Source organism: Coloeus monedula, assembly GCF_965178545.1.
Source record: "Coloeus monedula genome assembly, chromosome: 6".
Taxonomy (NCBI): Eukaryota; Metazoa; Chordata; class Aves; order Passeriformes; family Corvidae; genus Coloeus; species Coloeus monedula.
Window position 1 is genome coordinate 4,722,924 of NC_138786.1, and position 17,723 is coordinate 4,740,646.

Here is a 17,723-nt window from a genome sequence, read left to right on the forward strand (position 1 = left end):
CTTGCATTTCAGTAGTTCTCATAACCTTGTTTCTCTTCATATAGTGCTTACTTATACTAAAACTAGTCTACAGAGACAATCACAGACCTGAACATAGTTAAAAATCACCTTGTGTTGTATTAGAGTCACCAAAGCAAGATCAGACTGTCTTGAATTAGCAGTATTTCAATTAGAAATCTTGTAAATATATTTTAAAAAATAAATCACAGCCATCTTTACAAGAAGAAAAGACTAAATAATCATAACTCTTAGTCTGTGGGAAAATATGTGATGGGATAGTACATTTTCCATTTTTTTCTGAGCATTGATTCCCTTAGCTCTGGCTGTACAGATTTGGAGTTACACAGATGGAAGGCAGAGGTTGAGCAGGATGAGAAGCTGTGCCCAAGATGTGTTATTGTGGCAGTAGCCATTGATAGCAGTAACCTCGCTCCAGAGCTGGAGGCCCAGAAAGAGTGACTGCTTTTGTCATATATTTTGTGTTTGACTTTTGCTTGCATGCTGGAAATATTCTTCCTGAGAGCCCTTCTTACATATGGGCTTTTTTTTTACTTCATTTATTTGTCCTTATGATTTAGAGATAGAAGTCCCTGCAGGTGTTTTATAGAAAAATAATTGCAGAATATATTCAGTTTGGGGAGGGGAGCTGAAAATATTAGGTACTTGCAGTTTGTGCAGTTGTCATAAAAATGGTTGATTTTTTTGTGAGATCTTGCAAGTCGAGTCAAGAATTGAAGGTGTTTCTTGCAGAAACTTAAAGGGATGTTGCATTTGGTTTATTTTGATTTGTCATAGGCCATCTCTTGTCTCTGAGATCTGTATTCCTTATCTCTCTTGGCCAAATCAGAAAAGGACAAGTAATGACTAAAATTGCCCCTAACAAACACAGAAACAAGCAGAAAATCATAATTTTTTAAATCTTTCTTTCTTGAGGATCAAGAATTATAAGTGTGAAGGCTCAGCAGTGTAATTTGGCGAGTTTGCAAGTGTGGACGATTGATTTCTCAAGTGTCAGCACCACCTGGGGTTATGTGTTACAGGGGAACAGAACAGTTCACTGGTGTGGGTGGGACTGCTGCCCTCCTCGGGCGGCCGAGGTGGCTGCGCCTGGCCCGGGCTGTCAGGAGTGTCTGCCAGATTTTATTCACTCTTGAACGCCTTGAAATGCTTCGGCCAGGTTTGGTGTTGAGACAAGCAGGTATAACCTGCCTCTGGTGCTCTGAACTTTGTGTGCCTCACATCAGTATTTTAACAGCTCACTGAAAATAAAAATATTTTAGGGAGCTGCAGGCTAGGCAGACTGCCTCACCTGAGTGCTCTGTCCTACACTCCAATATCAGGTTCCCAGTAAATACCTCATGTTCTTCTGGCGTGCAAACTTACACCAAGCTTGGAAAACATCCGTTTACTCGGTTATATAAAGCAACTTTACGATAAGGCAGGTGAGTTCAACACATCTGCCAGGTCCTGAGCAATTCAGAGGGACTTGAATGTTTGTAGTGTATTTCCCTATGCTACTTCCCTTGAATTGGTTGTGTGTTATCATTTGACAGGACATTTGACAATAATATGTTTAGGGCTTCCTGCTCTCTTTAAAAATATAAATGTGATAGACAATGAGCAGCAAAAGGCAGCAAAATCCTAAGCAAAAGTTTGGTGATGTTTGGTACCTCCAAGATGCCTGTTCTCTCCCCTGTTTTTCTGCCCATTATGAGCCTTGTCTTTCAGAGGCACATGAGCCATCCAGTTTCTGCTGATTTTTATGGTATAAACATACAGCATGTTGGGGAAAAAAATACTGTAACATACTTCTCTACCACAAAGAAAAAAAATGACCATGTGTGTTGCTTACAGTGAAATCTTCATACTACAGGAGATTCTGCTAGTTCGAGATTAATCTTGGATCTCTTAAAGTGGTGTAACTTTTGCGGATGGACAAATGCTAATGGACAGTACAAAGAAGGGGAAATTAAATTTTATAGAAGTTTTAAATATGAATTTCCTTTGCCTGCCTGTATCAAATGTTGCATTGTAAAATAAAGGTAGGGTGTCTGAAAGCAGGCACTCCATCTGCTGAAATGTTTGTAGGTGTTCTTCTTTTCCTTTTTTTTCCGTTAAGGTCACTGTACGTGATGAGTATTTGTGAATCTGTATCCTTTTGAAAGGAATAAAGGAACATAAAATTACTGTTTTCTGGTTTCACAGAGATCCCCAGAACTCATATGGAGTATGAGAACAGGCTCACTATGAAAATGTTTTTGTTCCAGTTTGTCAACTACTATTCATCCTGCTTCTATGTGGCCTTCTTCAAAGGGAAGTTTGTTGGTTACCCAGGTGCCTACACATACATGTTTAATCGCTGGCGAAATGAAGAGGTAAGATTTTCTTAATTAAGGTGGATTGTTCCCTTCAACCTGCACAGTTGTAAATTTCCAACTGCAGGGTTGGTCTGAACTGAGCTGGACCTCAGCTGGCTATCCTGAAGCTGATGCTGAGGCTTCCAGTGACTCTTCCTGCTGTTGCTAGACAGGGAAACACCAGCAGTGAAAATCTGTCAGTCACAAGAGTGAAAAATCCTAAAGGTTTTCTTGGTCCCAGTTCTCCTGAAATACTAGTGGGTCTCACCATAGGTCTGAAAAAAAAATCTGGTACTGAGAGCTCACTGAGTGCAGAAGATTCACCTTTTTGGGGCTGAGGGGTGTGTGCTGCACGCAGGTCCTGCTGAAGCATCCCTGAATTACTCTGTCTTCAAATGGTTATGTTGTAGTGTGTGTTTCTTCTCACACTTTAAACACTGAAAGCCCTTCTCTAACAGCCTTCCTGAGAGGGTAGCTTAGCTGGCAGTCCATGTGGAAATTAAGTATTGTCCTTCCAAGTTTTAAGATCTCCTTTCTTGTATTTATACAGTAGTAGAATATAGTTTATCTCGGTGATACCCATTATTCATGTCCATTAACACCCAGTTTGTTTCCACCAGTGCGATCCTGCGGGCTGTTTGATAGAACTGACGACACAGCTCACCATAGTCATGGCTGGCAAACAGATCTGGGGAAATATCCAAGAGGCTATTGTTCCGTAAGTTCCCTCTGACACTGAGATGCCCATCTTATAGCCAGAGGAAATTCTTGGCAGGAGTGATTGCCATATGAGGAAGATAAGAAGAACTCGGGCAATTAAGCACAAATTCTGACACGTAGACTCATTTCATAGAGGCTTTCAGCCTCTTTTGTGGAAACCATGCTTATAAAAACATGTTGTATTAAGGAGCTTGCTCAGAGAAGGGGAGACTTTACAGAATACCTGAGGGGGAAGGGACCTACAAGGATTGAGTCCACCTCTTAAGTGAATGGTCCATGCAGGAACTGAACCCATAAGCTTGGTGTTATTAGCACCACGCTCTAATCAAGTGCACCAATCTGATCTGCTTCTCTCATTGTTAACTTTTTCTGCATATTCAGCTGGATTTGTAACTGGTGGGGTCGTCGGAAAGCCAGAAATAATCCTGAAAATTTATATAGTCGCTGGGAGCAAGACCATGATCTGCAGACATTTGGAGCCTTAGGCCTGTTCTATGAATATTTAGAAATGGGTAAGTTTAAAATTACACATTTGGAATTGAGGACAGGACACCTTGTACTGACACTTTCAAAAGAACATTTTCTCGATTAATTGTTGTGGGTTGATGCCACCACTTTCATCTGCATAACAGTGGATGATTAACTGCTGGAAAGCATTAAATAGGTCAGCCCATTTAAAAAAAAAAAAAGCTGTCTTTGCATCTTTAGCTGCTGGGAATTTCACAGAAACACTGCAAAGACTTTTTGTTTTCCTCATTTGAATGAGGAACATTATTCTCAGTGCAGCCAGCTGCCTTAGTGTCTGTTCTTTTCTTGTTCCAAAGCATATTCTTAGCTGATGCCAGTGGAAATTCTAAGTATGGGAAGAGTGCCAAATATGCTGTAAGGATGGGTACTGCAGACATGAGATCTACGAACTGGCTAGAGGAGAATCCCTTCAGCTTTAGTCTTGCACTGATCAGTGCTTCTGTTCTGTCTGTTAGACCAGCAGAGGGAGTGTGGGCAAGGGAAAATACGGGTTTTGAAAGGTAACATGAGCATGTCAGCATATAACAGTAGTTTACAAAACCTGTGGAACTGAAACTAGAACTGAAGCTAAGCTAAATCTAAAGGAGACTTTAAAGAAGTTCGTATTTGGCTATTACAAGGATACATTTTGTTGAAAAATGAACATTTGTATTGTTTTATTTCTGCAGAAATAGTTTTAAGTGTTCTAGAGATGCATAGAGTTATTATCACTGTAATTTGATACGGGGCTGTGATCTTGTGAAATTAACACACTCAGAGCAATCACTGGTGCCAGCCATGTCTTTGCTCTTCCAGAATCAGAACTGAACCACTATGCTCCAACATTGTCTCAGGGCTGCTAAGCTAGTAGGAATTTTGTTGCTCGTCTAAGGTGAATAATTTAGCACTGAAATCATGGAAGAGTGAATGACTGGTATATGGGAATTTATTTTTATGCACTACCTAAACCAGATGAAACATTCTGTTTCCTTTATTTGAAATATAGTGGCAGTATTGTCTGTGCACCAAGAATTACCACATTCTGTACTGAGATACTCAATTTTGGTAACAACTGAAAGGATCATTGTATATTTTATTTGCAGTTCTTAAACTAATGTCAAGACTCCCCAGTGGAACTATTGCATATAGAATTGGTATGAATGTTTTGATTAAATCAGTAACAATAGGTGGAGGTACGGTTGTGAGGTGTGTAGTTATCTGTACAAACTAATTGCAAGAGAATAAAACTGGCCTAAAAGTGAAAAATTTGATGGATGAATACCTCCGAATTCCCCTGCAGTTACACACCAGTCGTATGAGAACTGCAGCACCCTGAAAGGATTGGTATCCAGCGCTGCTGGCATCGTTTCAGAGGACGTAAATGTCCATTCCTATGGGTGCTGCTGAATGGCAGCCTGAAATGACAGGAGAAGTCTTGGGGCTGGGGCTGATTGTCACTTAGCTCAGGCTTGAGTAGCGTGGCAGAAGTTTGCCATTTGTCTGCTAGTGGTAGACCCCTGTGATTCTGAGGATACTTTTGGAAGAGCAGATTTTGACACTTTTTTTTTCTCCCTTGCAGTCATTCAGTTTGGATTCATTACCCTCTTTGTGGCATCCTTTCCCCTGGCTCCCCTTCTTGCTCTGATGAATAATATCCTGGAGATTCGAGTAGACTCCTGGAAATTAACCACTCAGTACAGAAGACCCGTGGCTGCAAAAGCACATAGCATAGGAGTGTGGCAGGAAATCCTGAACGGGATGGCCATCCTGTCTGTTGTCACTAATGTAAGTATGTTAGCTGTGCTACATCAACACTGATTCTTCCATGTACTCAAAATGTGAAAAAATAAAAACCAGCTGATACTTATTCTTCTTCATCAACGCTGTATCTTGTTAACCTACAAAGATACCATCAAACCATTTAAGTGGTTTGGCTTGTCCATATGTTGGCGGTGTGCAGCTCCCAATCCACATTTTTTTGGCCATAATCTTTCATTCAGTTGTGTGTGTTTTCCAGCCTTTTGGAGTAGCATAAGCCAGTACGAAGCTTAGTCTGATGAAGCACCCTGATTGCCCAGAGGGAACTGTAGGGGACAGGAAAGGTGGATGAATTCTGTGTGTCAGATGCATTTTTGTCCTTGTCACTATGAGGCCTGTTCTGTTTGAACTCTGCTCAGTCAGCTGCTTCTGGATGCCCGTGTGGGAGCAGTGCCTCCAAGTAGTTTTTATAAGCTGGTAACTTATATATATTCACTGCTATGCCAGTATTTCATTGGAAGCATATGTAAAGGAGACTACTGAGCAAAAGAGATGCCTCTTTTTAGTGTGTCTTAGGCAACAAACCCACTTGCAGGTACTGCCAACATAGCACGATACCTCAGCACCTTAAGTATTTCAAGCTTCCAGGCAAAATGTGCGGAGGCTGCACTCAGCATCTTTTACCAAGGTGAAGTGCCCTAATCATGCTTCTCACCCTTTCTTAAAAGATTCTGGGTAATGCCAGAGTCACAGAACCACAACCCCCTTATAAATCTGCTCACGAATTTTGTGTGCCACTTTCTTAATTTCTTATTCCAATTTTTTTTCAGGCCTTTATTGTTGCATTCACATCAGATATGATCCCTCGTTTAGTTTACTACTATGCTTATTCTGAAAATGAAGATTCACCTATGTCTGGATACATAAACAGCAGTTTGTCAGTGTTTTTAATCTCAGATTTTCCTGAGAGAAATGAACCTAAAGAGAATCCAGAAAACTTTGTCATATGCAGGTTAGTGTAATAATAATTATTTTATCACCTGGTTTAGAATACAGCATAAAAAAATCAATGCAGATCTAAGTAGTCCATTAGAAAATAAATTATGTCATTCTCATCATTCTGAAGTGTGCGAGGTAATATTTAGGCTATCAACAAGGTAATGCTTGAGGTGGTAAGAGATCAAGCCAATAACAAAAGCAATCACCACAAAAAAAATGACCACTAAGAGTCTCATTGCTAATGTGCATTTTGCTTTTTCTTCATTGGATTTTTTGTTTACTTAATTACACTATTGATTTTTGAGTGAGGAAGGAAATTTACATCCTTGAAGTTGTGAACTTCAGCCTGTATTTTCAAAGATTTTTAGGCTGCATAAGTGGACAAGGAAGCAGAAAAAAGGGGATGTTTAGATTCCAAAGCTGAAAATGAGATACGGTATTTTAAATCAATCCTTATTTTGCTTGATCGGACCAAGAATCAGACCTATCCTGCTTCCATTTAAAAAGTAGTCCTTTCTTGCTAGCAGAAGCATTGGAGATTCTAGAATAGTTGGAAAAGAACTTTGCAAAGGGTGAAAGAAGAGTATTGATTTGATGAAAAAAATCTCAAAGCAAACAAAAAAAAGCCCCAAACCAACCGCCCCAGCACTTTCAGAAACAGCTACATTTATTTGGTGGTGTAGAACATGTACTCAAGTCTGTCCTTTAATGAAACCCTGCATCTGTCCAGTCCGTAATCTTTTCATGTCTGTCACATTTATTCAATCCGTGCCCGTTACCCTGTGATACATCCCATCACTCTGTCCTGTATTATTTGACCATTGCCTGAAAAACAGGTAACCTGTGTACCAAATTTCATGTCTCACATCCTCATCTCTGCTCTGTTGCTGTGTATGTGAGGGTGCTTAAGCAAACACAAAGATAGAAACAAATTGAGAGGCAACCTTTTTCTGCAAAAGGAAACAGACCATTTAAAACAAGAAAAGGTTCCTTAAGTGACAGCTATACTTGCTTGTAAGTGTCACTAAGCTTGCAGTCTGTCCCAGGCTGACTGTGACATTTCACCTTTGCATGTCTGTCATTCCAACAGGTACAGAGACTATCGATATCCACCAGATCATGAGAGGAAATACTTTCACACTATGCAGTTCTGGCACATTCTTGCTGCAAAACTGGCCTTTATAATTATTATGGAGGTATGTTCCCAACGAAATTTTCTTCTAACACTGGTACCTTGTGATTTTCTAGATTGTTACTAATGTTACAGAAAACAGAATTGCTGGGAGTATAAAATAATCTGTTCCCTAGGTAATAACTGAGTACTCATGTCCTAAATGATTACTATTACTGGGCCTTTTAACTTCAGCGAGCTGACCTCAGAGTAGGAACAGTGAAAATGGCTGAGGAGACTGCTAATGTTGATCAAAATAATCAGCAAAATAAAAAAAGTCTTTATGCCAGTGTAAGAGATGAAAGCCACCAGGACTAGCACTTCCACTCGTCTTGCTTTCATTAAAGAGCTGTATGTGAGATGACTGTATTCAAAATCCAGACAGCATTTTGCAGTGATGTATATTGGTTAAAAACAGCTAAATCAATAGTTTGGATAACTGGCACTTCAGTGTTAAGCCACTGCTTTGCAAGTTATGAAGGGAAAACAGAGTAGCTAAAGTGCTCTTCTCATCACTTTTCCTGCTGTGTTTCATCAGCTCTCAAAAGCTAAGTGTTATCAGCACAGCTGTGTGAACTTTCTAACAAATCACACAGAGGAGTTAAAAAGTGATGGTTAAGATTCAGGCCCTGACACTCTTCTGTTGGGTTTGCTAAATCATTAGTGGTTTGGAATTAAAATTTCTTCATAAGAGGGTGTGTTTTAATATTCATGCACGTCTTAAATACACATTAATTTGGTATATATTGTTCCAGGACAGCCAAATGAAATGTATTCTGTTTGTGAACAAAAAGTGACCCATTTGGTGACACATAAAACAAAAGGTGTTTCATTTGGTAATGAGTTGTTAATTTTTTTTCTTTTTAGCATGTTGTATTCATCGTCAAATTCTTTGTAGCATGGATGATTCCTGATGTTCCTGCAGATGTGAAAGCCAAAATAAAACGTGAAAAGTACTTAACACAAAAAATCCTACATGAGTATGAACTTGAAAAACTGAAGGAGAGACTGTGCCAAGGTGATAAACAAGCCACAGAAAAGGAGTTCATCGCCACGGAAGGGAGAATGGAGCTATCCAGGGCAATGTAGCCAAAACCCAACTGTTGGGGATTTAGCTTGTTTTAGCTTTTCTTATCTGTGGTTTGCTCAGTATGCATCATGTTGAAAGCTGTAGGAGAGTTCAACCCTTCTCTTTCAGTCCAAAGATGATAGACTTTTCTTTAAAAGTTTTACTGAGCTTACAAGGTTTAGGAAATCTACTTAACTGTATGATTTCGGCACTGGTTTTTATTTTCCCATGACTTTGAGTAGTAAATGTAATCTTGTAATTCTAGAATTTGGACTCCAGGTATAAGCGCTGTTAACCACAAAGGGCTCACAGGACACATGATAAGGTTATTTACCACCAAGCCCCCTCTTTGTGGCTAATTGCTAGACTCCAGGCTGTATCTCAGCTGACTGAAAAGGATACCACAGAGGACCACTGCTGTGGAAAATGTTGAGAATTACTATTTTTATTTTGTGGTCACTTAAATAGAACACTCCTGATTGAAGGGTTAAGGTTTGGGGTTTTTTGGTTTTTTTTTTATATTCATATAATGTCTTATGAAACATTGGTTTGAACTTCTGTACATTTTGTAGAAGGAATTGATCTTTAAAGACATATGGGCTTAATTCCGCTTGGAATTATTTATAGGCACAGAATTCAGTTAGTTCATACTAGTGCAGGAAAAAAAGCCATAATTTATTTTCATAAAGATACGGTTTACCGAAGAGTTTTCTCTTTAAATGCAGATATTGTGGAATCACCTAATTGCAGGAGGTTTTGAAAAGATGTATATGATTTGGAGAATAACAGTTACTTAATTTCTCATTCTCAAAAACTACCATTGGAAGATTGTGTTTGACATTGGTTTTGGCCAAAGCTGCTCATTTATTTATTTCTTTCTTTGGATTCTCAGTGAAATGCCAGCAAAGGGCTAAAGCTGTGTGTCTGTCCTCAATGCATGGAGTGTGCCTGTACTCCATGGCAGTGGACTGGGAGCTGGACCACCATATCAGATCTAGCTGAATGGTTTGGTCTTGGATTTTTATCCACAAGATTTTAAGCATGCCGGATAATCTATGTTTATGCTGTTATTGTCCTTATACGTAGTAGCCTGAGGCTTGGGGTTGGGTTGGGTTTTTTTCCCATTTTGAATCTTTGGGAAAGATTTTTTTTTCTCTTTTGTTAGGTGGCTTTTCTATGAAGTTACTGAGTTTATAAATGTATAATAACTATCTGTGCAAAGTAGCTTCCAGCTGTTTAAGAATGTGCCATCATTTTCTAGTTTGAAGCAGGTAGGAATTTTTATGATTTTGCTGTATATTTAAAACATATCAATGCTTCCATGCTTAGTGCCTTGTTTCTTTGCATTTGGAAAAAGGTGTGAAAATGATCTCTGCAGGGCAGTGCCCATTTCCAAAATGTGCTTGCAGGCATCAGGATATAGTGAACCTGCAGACAGAGCTGTTCAGTGTTACCAAACCATGCCTGCCTTGGCACACTTGGGTTTCAGTGCCATGTGGACTCTTGGAGAGCAGTTCATGCCTAGACTGCAGATTGTCATAACACCGGATTATTGAGTTCTCTCATGCTGAATACACCAGGTAGACAAAATTAGAAAATTTTGCTCTATTTGCACTTTGAAAGTTATACTTCCTCGCAGGTATACGCATAAAAATCGAGATTTGTATTCCATATCAGCTGAATGATGTACTGTTTACTAGTACCACAACTTAGGGTATTTTGTTTTTGCAAACCTTGCCTGTGTCTTGGAGTACTTGGCAAGTAACTTTAATGTTGTAACAGTTTTAAATCAATGTCCTGAGTGGAGCTGTTGTTATTAGCAAAAGGATTAATATTAAGTGCCTACCTCGAGCACACATCACATGGTTTGGCTGCCAGTCAAGGAGTGGATATTTCTTGTTACTGTAAGTTATTCACCTTCATTCTCTAAGGTTGCTTGATCAATCAAGCATATTGGCAATTCATGTTCATGATGAACTGATCATCTTCTTGAATATTCAAATATATTTGAGATAATGGATCTGTTGGAAGAATGCATGTGTAAATGGATTAGCTCTGCTGCTTAATGTGTAAGCCAAAGAAGAGTATCAGCCATTAGTCGTAATCACATATCAAACACCACAATTTGCACAATGAAAGAACTGTGCTGCATCTTGCACATAAACTGTTAATTAAACTGCTTTATTTAGATGGCATGGGTTTGTTACTGTTTGCAATGCAAACAGTTGCTTCAAACAGAAAGGTAATGAGATGCAAAAGGATATTTCTGTGCAAAACGTACAACCTGATTGAAGCGGAAAACAGATTGGAAATTCAGTGTTAGATGTACTATTTTTGCTTATGGAAGATTAGTTTCTTCTAGTAATAGTGTCCTAATATACTACCCTTGAAAAGATATCAGCAAAATAGGTGTGTTGTGAATGAACGATGCTGTTTAAAAGCAAGATGAAGAAAAATAAGGAAATACATTTGTTTGTGGTACAGCATTGATATGCAGAAGCCCTGCATGCAGACCCTAAATTTGAATTGATGTTTTGACTCCTACTTCATGCTTCTTTCAAACTTATTTTTTAAGATCACTTGCTATTTAATGCAGTACAAACAGATGTTTTGTATATGTTGTACCATACAATAGAAAGTGGAAAAAAACCTGGGATCAGCTTATTTAGAAAGAAATATGTATGTATCTTAAAAATATGTTATTACACTTCATAGCATTACTTCTTCATATACAGAAACTGTTGAAAAGAGAATCTGTTGTCATACTAAAAGCTAATATCACATAAAAAAATTAGTCTTAACACCTTTTTACATAATAGTTTGCCTTTACTTGCCATTAAGCAAGTATTTTGACTAAAGGTGTCAGTATGGTTGGGTTTATAATGGTTCACATAAGTTTCCTAAAGTGTTCTTGAAAACTGACAAAAGTAAGGAAGGCCTGGTCAGTTTGGAGATGTGCTGATTCTTACTGTTGGAATATTTCATTTTGATGTGATTCAGTATCTAAAAATGCCCTTTAACCAAAGTGAATGAAGTTCTGTGTTGCAATTACTGTAATTTAAACAACAATAGATTGCCTCATTAGAATTAGTGACACAAAACAAAATTGACATTTCAGGTGTAATACAATCAGGGATATTTTTTTTTGCAATTAAAATTTAGGTTTTATACCTTGGGAAGATTTAGTGTGGTATGTTCTAAGCAAAGGACTGCAAAAGAAGAATGCTACTATGAGACACTATACTGTTTTTTCTAGAAAATTTTCTTACTATGCTTTTACTTTTTTATGTAATGCTGTCTGTTTGAGGCAACAGAATGGAGTGAAAATAGATGGGAGTTTCTGGCTATTCCACATGTACCACTTGTTTGACTTGTACTGTCGTGTAACCAAGTGGCGTTTTTGTCCGCTGAGTATGTTGCTGATACATATGATACACTAATGTCAGAATAAATTTTTTAAACATTCTGCTAACATTTAATATGCACATTTAATAAGACCTAAATCTAGCAAATAAAGCTGCGTTCATTTTTAATGTGCTGTCAACTTGTGTGTGAAAATTCCAAGAATTGAGAGAGGAGCTGAAGTACTAAGAGTCAATGCCTGGAGAGCCTCCTGGAGAAAAGTATTCATACAGGTTTCTGCAACTCATGTGTGTAATGTTCATACAGGTTCATTTTCAGCCAGGCTGCTTTTCCCTGCGTTGTCTGGATACAGTTTTTATTCCTGCAATGCCAGGACCTGAGGTGACTTCTCAAGTTCTCAGTCACACATGCAGTTTCCACGCGCAGCACAAGTGGTTCACGTACGTGCACTTTAAATAGCTTTGAGTACATATACTGGAAAAGATCGCAGAGCTGAAGCTTTCCCAAGGGACTGGTAAAGTCTTACTATACATATTTTAATCTTTCTTAAAACTCACTTCTGGTACCAGTGAAGGGCTTTGGATTAAATCACAGGGATTCTGGGTTGAAGTTTATGACTTGCTCTCAGTAGATGTTTTTACCTCAGCATCTCACCTCCTGTTGTACCACATTGTCAGGACTCTGGGAACAGGGTCACCTGCCAGGCTTGGTAGGTCATTTCCTATGCAACTTTGAAATTATAGACTAAGACACATGCAATTTAAGCAAATTAAAGAAAGATATAAGATGAATAAAAGAATCTTCTCTGTATTAAAAAAGGAGAGAAGAAAAAAAGACCAAAACAAGCAGGGTATAATTATGTATTATGGTACCACCACTGATAGGGTACTTAAATTAAGTATGAAAATGAAAACTAAAGCATTAAAATGGAGGAGAAATTGGTAGCAAAGGAAAGAGAGGAGTGAGAAAAAAATATTAAGGAAGGTGCAGTTGATATGCAGGATATAGGGGATATTTATGTAATAAGTTGGAAGTTTTGAGGTGCATTCAAGCTTTGTTCTTGAAGGCAAAACCTTGCCTCCACCAAGGCCTGTGGTACATGGGTAATTTAAAGTTTAATTTGGGGTACAATGTTATCCAAAGCCAATTATATTTTATAAAAAAGAGTAGCATGGTAGGTTGTGAGAAGACATTAACAAATTCTGGTACAAACTTGGCTCTCTGCATGATTGAAAATTGTAGCTACCCTTCAAAAGTCTTAGTTCCTTCATGAAACTTGTGCAGTAAATGAAGAGATGCACCAAAATTCAGTGGTTCTACTTTCTGAATGAGAAAAATAGGTAAGGCATCTATGTCATCTACCCAGATTAAAGAGTCTTTCTAAAAATAAGTCCATGTTTATTCTATACAAAGAAAAAAAAAATATAGGGAGCTTTGAAATAGAAGACGTTTTTCCAACATTTGCATCTCAAGTGGTGTTAAATACATTTTCTTACAGGAGCAGAAAAATAAGTAACCCATTCACCAGTGGATTAGTGGGAAAGAACAGCAAGATGTGGGAAAAACAATATGCCAGCATCTGAAGTCTGCAATTTGAGATGTGTAGGCTCTGAAACAAAATCTTGTCTAGTATTCCTCAAAATGTTCAAAATTAGTAGAAAACCAGTGTTTCTCAAAATACTGTCTTAAATGTTTAGGACACACTTCTGGGAGACACAGGGGAAGGGTCAGGGGTCCTACCATCTGGTGTGGCCAAGATATTGTATCCGGAGAGGGTAAAGGGAGCCCTCACAAAGGACTTATTTAAAAAACCTTCCTTCCCTAAACAGATGGAGAGAAGGAAAGGGGGGAAAAAAAAGGATGATCATTACCATATGAAGGATAACAAAATTATTTCCAGACTATATGAATTACTGTGTAACGTCATTAAGCCACAGCTACATTTTCTTGTCTGTCTGCCTTGTTAGGGGTGGTCACAACAATTCTTGCCTTGGCATCCTTAAAAAGGAGTAGCTAAATTAAATCTCATTCTGGTTTTAAATAATCAGTTGTCTCAACACAACACTTACATCATTCAGATGCAACTCAGGAAGGGATTTTTTTAAGCAAGTACTGAGAAATCTGGGAGATGATGAGTAGGATGTGAAATTCAGCAGCCATATCAATTTTTGGAAGGTGCATACACACATTCCCCTGCAATAATTAGTGACTATGCTTTCTCAGTCAGAAATGAGTCAGTCTGAACCATTTGATAAAGGTAGGATTCTTTTGAATTATTCTTTTCAACTCCTCAACAAACTACTGCCATTAGCTTGTCAGAAATACTTGTACTTAAGTTACTGACTGACCTCGCTTGGCCCTTGGGTGTTCAAAGCAACCAACACTACTCAGCATTTCAGTTTTGGTACTGAAAGATGCAGAGGCCATAGTAACTGCTTTTGTCATCAGGAGGCATTAAATAAATGAGCTTTGTTGTTATGTTGGCCCTTCCTTAACCACAGTAGGTTTGAAACACTTGATGTTGTGGCTCTATCTGGCCCACACCATCCTTGGCAATGAAAAGCTGCAAAGATAGAAAACCTCTGGCTCAGATGGCCCCTAGGTCCTTGTATCTTCCACACTGGTGGCTTTTACTTATTTTTCTCAGCTAGTGCTTGGTGAAACATTAAACAAATAGTGCTGGAATGTTCCAGCACTGCATGCTCAATAGCTCTTTTAATAGGTTTTTCAAAAAGGAGTAAAAATGCTCCAGACAGAAGGTTTTAGCAGGGAAAAGTGATAGGAAGGCTGGGTTCCCTGCCATATTACCTCTTCACAACAGTTTTACTGTCAGATTATCTCAAATAAACATGTCTGCTGACATTAGCCCATTACTAGTGCCAGCAAACAGTAATACAGGTAAGCCTGTTCTCTGGTGGTGGCATCAATATGTTATTCTTCAGATAAAATTCTGTCTCCATCTATTCTGATGTAAATTGAACTATTATTTTCAGATGTGGCCAAGATTTCAACATCTCTGCAACAAAGATCCAGGTAAAAAACCAAACAGCTGAAGTAGGTGGGCCACGAGATTTATATGCAGCTCACCACATAATAGCAATCTGTTAATTTTAAGGTATCTAGTGTTCATGCTGCTTTAAGCAAGCCACTAGTGCATTGCAATCAGGAAGGATTCCCTGCTTTCCCTTTTCACATAGGATTGCTTGCCTCTGTGTCAATGATAGCTTTTTCACTTCCTCAGAAGCAGCACAGGAGACAATGTAGCAGAAAAGTTTCATGTTTTGAGTAAGGGAGAAAGATCCTATACATTTTATGGTAAGCAGTAAGTGCTTTTTCGTTAGGTTTTTGTTTGCATTTATGTGGAAATAGCAAATGATTCTGTGGCTGCAACCTGTCTGTCACAATGACTTGTGTTTTAATTAAAAGATGCCACAGTACATTGAGTCGCCAAGTACCAACATCCAACTTTTTCATCAACTGAACATACTCTCTGTGAGATGAGTAAAAGGATCATGGTCTAGTTAATGGGGTCGCTGCTGTGATTAGAACTGAGGGAGGTGACACAGGTAGAGGAAATCAAAGCAGAAGAAGAGCCTGCTTCATATTTTGCTGTAAGTTCAGAGTGCTGGGGTTACATGCTGAACATGTGGAGGGAACTGAAAATAGGAAGGAACTATGAAGTTTTTATTAATTACTTTCTCTTCAGAAGGAGGAAGTTGAATAAAAAGAAGTGTAAGGCCTCATGAACTGGAGAAGACACAAAAGCTGAGGCACAAGACAGGCTTGAAGCCAGCATTTGTAGAGAAATTTTTAATATTCAGGTGTGTAAAAGAAGCCTTTGAATGTAAATGCTAGTCTGTCAGCAGGTCTCCCCTTCCTAGGAGAGGGAGGCCAGTTGTATTAGTAGTTAATACAGGAACTGGAAGGGGGCATCTGAGAGGTTGATTCTGTTGAGAAGGGAAAAGCAGGATTTTCTTTGCTTTTGCACCTGGAAGAAATTAAGTCCAAAGAAATCCTTTGGAGCGTTTAGCTTCATTTTCAATGCTGGGCAGACTCTGCTTTGAATGTCTACCCAGTGTAACCAGGCACTTCACAGTGTACAGAGCAGCCCCCCCTTTCTTCTGTGCACACACCACTCATCCCTGATCATCACCTGTCTGTCACTGCAGGGATCAGGCTTATTCCTGGGCACAAAGACAGTCACAGGAGCAAGGCTTTTCCACAGAGGCTAGGTGTCTGATGAGGATGGAGCAAATACCAAGGAAGGGAACTTCAGTTTCTGTTGTGGTGAGAACAAATACAAGTTCCTGTAAGGCTGCATTGATAAGCTTCTTCATTCTGCAATAAATGCCAATTATTTGGCATGTATTTGGTGTGCATTTGTCGCAGAAATGCACAAAATTCACAGTCATTCTGAAACTTTAAGCCTCTAACTGGAAAAAGGGTTGATACTGTTTAGCATAAGAAGAGAGTGATATCAGATCATTGTCTTTGGTCAGCACATTCCTTGTCGAATTTTAAAGCATGGTGGAACAGCAGCTTGGCCTGGAGGTGATCTGAAAGGACCAGCCAAAAGCAGTAGACAAGAATTTCTCTGTTGATTTTGTCTTTGATCAGACCACAGTGATTTATCAGTAAAATGTCAAACACCTAACATAATGAGACAGTCCCACCCTAAGACTGTTGTCAGAACGGTCAGTAATGGTACAGGCAATCACAAGACCTTCATGTTAACTGTAAGGCAGAGAGGAGACAGCTGTCAAAGTGGCAACATTATGCTTTATGGCTCTGCATTTGGATGAAAAACAGAGGTAGATTTTGGTGGAAATGCAGGTGGCATCTTGGACGCTGTTCACAGGACTCTCCTTCCAGGGACTTTTTCTTCATCCCATCTGTGGGGCTGACTGAACATCTGTTATTTGGATTTTTTCCTCCAGGGAAAATGCTGGAACTCAGAGCAGGACTTTCCCTTGCAGCCTGAAATCTTCCCTTTCTCATTACCATTGGAGCCAGCTGCACTGTGTCTTTTGAGATTTTTCGCAAGATCACTTTTTGCAAGATTTCTTACTCCAGTAACACCTGTTTTGTCACATGTGGCAGTTGTGGGTCACTATCTGGCCCTGATACACCTTGAGGCTGTTAGACAGTGATGGGTGATGATTTGCCTCCTCATGTGGACAGTGACTACCCTGACCAGTTGCTTCCAACCCAAACTATTCCATGATGTTACAAAATCAATAGCAAGGCCACATTATCTTCTCAAGACAGGGTATACTACCATACATGTAGGAAACATACTGACAGTCATATTCTGGACTCCTAATTTGGGCAGCTACAGGGATCATGTAAAATAGCTTCAAGACTGCAATAGTCAGCTTCCAACCCTGAATATTCTATTCTATCAAATGAAACAAGGTAGGCAATGAACAAAGCTGGCAGAAAAACTAAAACCTCGACAAAAAATTATGCTTTGAGATTTTCTTCTTTAATTGTTCTCTGTCAAGATTTATTTGTTTATTTCTTTTATAGCTTTAATACATCCCAAGAAATATTAGAAATCCCGGTGAAAAGAGTTAGCACATTTTGACCCACCATTTCTGCAAATGACATCATTCCCTTAGTTTTATTTCCTGGTTGTTAACAAAACTTTTCTAAAGTAGAATTTTTCATTAAAAACAAACATCTATATCAACAGATTTTAAACTGAAAAAGCTTTAAATCTTGGAAGTTTTTCTAAATGGTTATGAAGTATGTTTGGGGAATATTTTAAAATATTAAG

At 38.8% G+C, this 17,723-nt stretch overlaps 1 protein-coding gene across 7 annotated transcripts in view; it reads left to right on the forward strand.

Moving 5' to 3' along the window:
• The window catches only part of ANO5 (anoctamin 5), a 54,047-nt gene extending 41,933 nt beyond the window's left edge, over positions 1-12,114 (forward strand). For all 7 annotated transcript variants that reach the window (XM_082283701.1, XM_082283703.1, XM_082283705.1 and 4 more), the window contains 7 exons: positions 2,206-2,375; positions 2,978-3,075; positions 3,459-3,589; positions 5,164-5,369; positions 6,173-6,354; positions 7,432-7,537; positions 8,380-12,114. In XM_082283701.1, coding sequence (XP_082139827.1) covers positions 2,206-2,375; positions 2,978-3,075; positions 3,459-3,589; positions 5,164-5,369; positions 6,173-6,354; positions 7,432-7,537; positions 8,380-8,601 — 1,115 coding nt within the window. In that variant the 3' untranslated portion in view covers positions 8,602-12,114. The remainder of the gene's footprint in view (positions 1-2,205; positions 2,376-2,977; positions 3,076-3,458; positions 3,590-5,163; positions 5,370-6,172; positions 6,355-7,431; positions 7,538-8,379) is intronic.
• Positions 12,115-17,723: the final 5,609 nt, after the last annotated feature.